The sequence below is a fragment of the Priapulus caudatus genome, unplaced genomic scaffold, assembly GCF_000485595.1.
Source record: "Priapulus caudatus unplaced genomic scaffold, Priapulus_caudatus-5.0.1 Scaffold1913, whole genome shotgun sequence".
NCBI classification, from domain to species: domain Eukaryota; kingdom Metazoa; phylum Priapulida; class Priapulimorpha; order Priapulimorphida; family Priapulidae; genus Priapulus; species Priapulus caudatus.
Window position 1 is genome coordinate 35,995 of NW_014578974.1, and position 3,717 is coordinate 39,711.

Here is a 3,717-nt window from a genome sequence, read left to right on the forward strand (position 1 = left end):
TGTTAAGGAGGTATAGTGACAGGTGTTAAGGAGGTATAGTGACAGGTGTTAAGGAGGTATAGTGACAGGTGTTAAGGAGGTATAGTGACAGATATTACCGAGGTATGGTGACAGGTGTTAAGGAGGCATGGTGACAGGTGTTAACAAGGTATAGTGACAGGTGTTAAGGAGGCATGGTGACAGGTGTTAAGGAGGCATGGTGACAGGTGTTAACGAGATATAGTGACAGGTGTTAAGGAGGCATGGTGACAGGTGTTAAGGAGGCATGGTGACAGGTGTTAACGAGATATAGTGACAGGTGTTAAGGAGGTATAGTGACAGATATTAACGAGGTATAGTGACAGATATTACCGAGGTATAGTGACAGATATTAACGAGGCATGGTGACAGGTGTTAACAAGGTATAGTGACAGATATTAACGAGGCATGGTGACAGGTGTTAATGAAGTATAGTGACAGGTGTTAACAATATGAGGTGACATGTGACAATGACAGGTGAGATAGGCAATACCATGCATGTGTTAGTAGTGTAGGTAGTTGAGAAGAATCTATCACTGTCTGTCGGTCTGTCTGTCTGTCTGTTAGCTTCCCTGTGGCATCCGCACACAGTATAATCCTATCGTCACAGCGCTCACTATACGTCATTCACACAACATGCACACCACGATGTTACTGTTGTTGTGGGGTGGTTGATTCTATTGTTACTGTTTGGGGGTCGTCTGTGCGTCGTAACCATATCGAGGGGTCGGCTGTGCATCGTAATCGTATCGAGGGGTCGGCCGTGTATCGTAATCGTATCGAGGGATTGTCCGTGCATCGTAATCGTATCGAGGGGTCGTCCATGCATCGTAATCGTATCGAGGGGTCGTCCGTGCATCGTAATCGTATTGAGGGGTCGTCTGTGCATCGTAATCGTATTGAGGGGTCGTCCGTGCATCGTAATCGTATCGAGGGGTCGTCCGTGCATCGTAATCGTATTGAGGGGTCGTCTGTGCATCGTAATCGTATTGAGGGGTCGTCCGCGCATTGTAATCGTATCGAGGGGTCGTCCGCACATCGTATCGAGGGGTCGTCTATGCATCGTAATCGTATCAAGGGGTTGGCGGTGGGAGGTTTTTGTGGCGTGTAGCGAGATGACGATGTATACATAACGTACGCATCGCACATCTCCTAACCCATCATATCAGCCCTCATACTGTTCTCATCTATCTATCTGTTTCTCACGCGAGAGTGCGCGCTCGTCGCATCACAAGTCACCGCTCTAGTAATGAATGTAATCTAGAGCTAATAATACCTTGATACGTTAATGTAATCAAGAGCTAATAATACCTTGATACGTTAATGTAATCAAGAGCTAATAATACGTTGATACGTTGATGTAATCAAGAGCTAATAATACCTTGATACGTTGATGTAATCAAGAGCTAATAATACCTTGATACGTTAATGTAATCAAGAGCTAATAATACCTTGATACGTTAATGTAATCAAGAGCTAATAATACCTTGATACGTTAATGTAATCAAGAGCTAATAATACCTTGATACCTTGATGTAATCAAGAGCTAATAATACCTTGATACGTTAATGTAATCAAGAGCTAATAATACCTTGATACGTTGATGTAATCATGACCTAATAATACAATGTATATAAGGTATACCAGGTATACAAGGTATATAAGGCACATAAGGTATACAAGATATAAGGTATTGTTAGCTCTTGATGTAATGTATGTATAGATATGGATATCGGGATCCATAAGTAATAATATAACTTATGTACGGTGCCGTGTGTAATATTGTCTGTTGGTCACTAACGTAACCCAGTGTCAGTTGTGGGTGTCAGTGTTCGTGTGTTTTTACCTCCCCTTTGGACAGCACGTTCTTCTATCTGGGGCTGAGAGGGTCTATGTCCCCCAGGGTACTATCGGAGGGTACCCTGGGTACGGTTCGATATATCGGAACGTACCCTGGTACTATCTAATATGCCAGACCGTACCTCGCCTACTCCACTAACGAGTCTAGGGAGTCGCCTGCGCCTACTCCCTAACCCTAACCCTAACCCTAACCATATCAAATAGTTACCAGGGTACGTTCCGATATACCGAACCGTACCCAGGGTACCCTCCGATAGTACCCTGGGGGACATAGACCCTATGAGCCTATCCGGGTGCTCAATGTACGTGTGTTGGTGTTGTTGTTGTTGTTGTTGTTGGTGTTGTTGTTGTGATGGAAGAGAGACCCGCGAGTGGTGCTCTCTAGGGTTGTGGTTTGTGCGGTGCCACTTGGCTTAGATTTGCGCGTGTGTGTGTGCGTGCATGTGTGTGTGTGCGTGCATGTGTGTGTGTGTGGGTGCATGAGTGTGTGTGTGTACATGTGCGTGTGTGTGTGTGCGTGTGTGTGTATGGGAATGAAGGGTGCTTGTAAGATATCGTGTTATAAATGGAGTGTGATTCCGGGAGCATGTATGCTATTTCAGGAAAGTTTAGTCACGGCTTTAATTGTCATAGCATGTCATTAGATGTATAAGCTCAGACACCGAAGCTTCAAAAATCTATGACGTCACTCAGCATGACTGATTTAACACGTGGGTGGGTTTACACCACATTCGCAATGGCACAAAGTAAATTTTAATTCTATTCCTCCGTACTGATAAATGTACATCCCCTGAACACTCTACCCACCACCCACACCCTCTCGTAAAGTCAAGTAACCCCAAACAAGAGTGCATCTGTGGATGGTCTGCACGCAGTGGAATATAGAGGGCACTGCATGCGGGCTTGACACACACCCCAACCTTAAGCTCAACCCTAACCCTAACCCTAATCATAACCCTAACCCTAACCCTAACCCTAATCATAACCCTAACCCTAATTCCGCTACCTTACGTTCAACCCTAACCCTAACCCTAACCGTAACAGCTACCTTAAGTGCAATCCTAACCGTAGCCGTAACCCAATCAGCTTATATACCTTTTTATTTATCTTTTATTTAACAAAATTCCGAAAGAGAATTGAGGCGCACCTCTGTCGCGCATCGTAGCAGATGCCTGTGATATCGCGGTGACCAGACGGACGCGTCGCGACACGGTAAACAATTTCGCGCCCCGCTGACGAGACCCGCTTGCCTCACCGTTCCCCGCACGAGAGTCGCAACGCATGTAAACGGCACCGTAGCGAGCGTAGGGGGCGGCGCGACGTAACTAGATACCGCCACTAGTTACCAGCTCTCGCTCCCGCGTTATTAGTCGCCATTTTGTTTTGACGGCCGTTTTTTTTTTCTTTTTTTTTTCAAGCCTTATCACAAGACGAAATACTACTGAGGGACGAGCTGGTGCCAAGGGCCACCACCAGAGGGCGCATGCTCTGCACGCGCACACTGCACGCTGTAGTCGCACCGTAGTTCCGCGTCTTGCGTACACGTGGCGCCCTCGCGGCGCCGTCCGTCGCGCCGTCCGGCTCGGCACGACGGCCGACGCGCCGTTTTTTCGCTTCCGGTTTGTAGATCGTAGCCACCGGCCGCCATGTTGTTTTTGTGTACTCACAAATATCGGGGTTCGCACGCATGCCAGGGTTCCGCTGTCAGTGCCTTGATGCAGTAGTGCGAGAGATAGAGATGGAGAGACGGAGAGAGAGGGAGGAGAGAGAGAGGAGGAGAGAGAGACAGAGAGAGAGGAGGAGAGAGAGAGAGACGAGGAGAGGAGGGAGGAGAGAGAG

General features: G+C 47.2%; 1 protein-coding gene across 1 annotated transcript in view; it reads left to right on the forward strand.

The window, feature by feature from the left end:
• LOC106817895 (double C2-like domain-containing protein beta) overlaps positions 1-3,669 on the forward strand; it is a 13,372-nt gene extending 9,703 nt beyond the window's left edge. The window contains 1 exon segment of the mRNA XM_014822605.1: positions 3,297-3,669. Coding sequence (XP_014678091.1) covers positions 3,297-3,323 — 27 coding nt within the window. The 3' untranslated portion in view covers positions 3,324-3,669.
• The last annotated feature ends 48 nt before the right edge of the window (positions 3,670-3,717 follow it).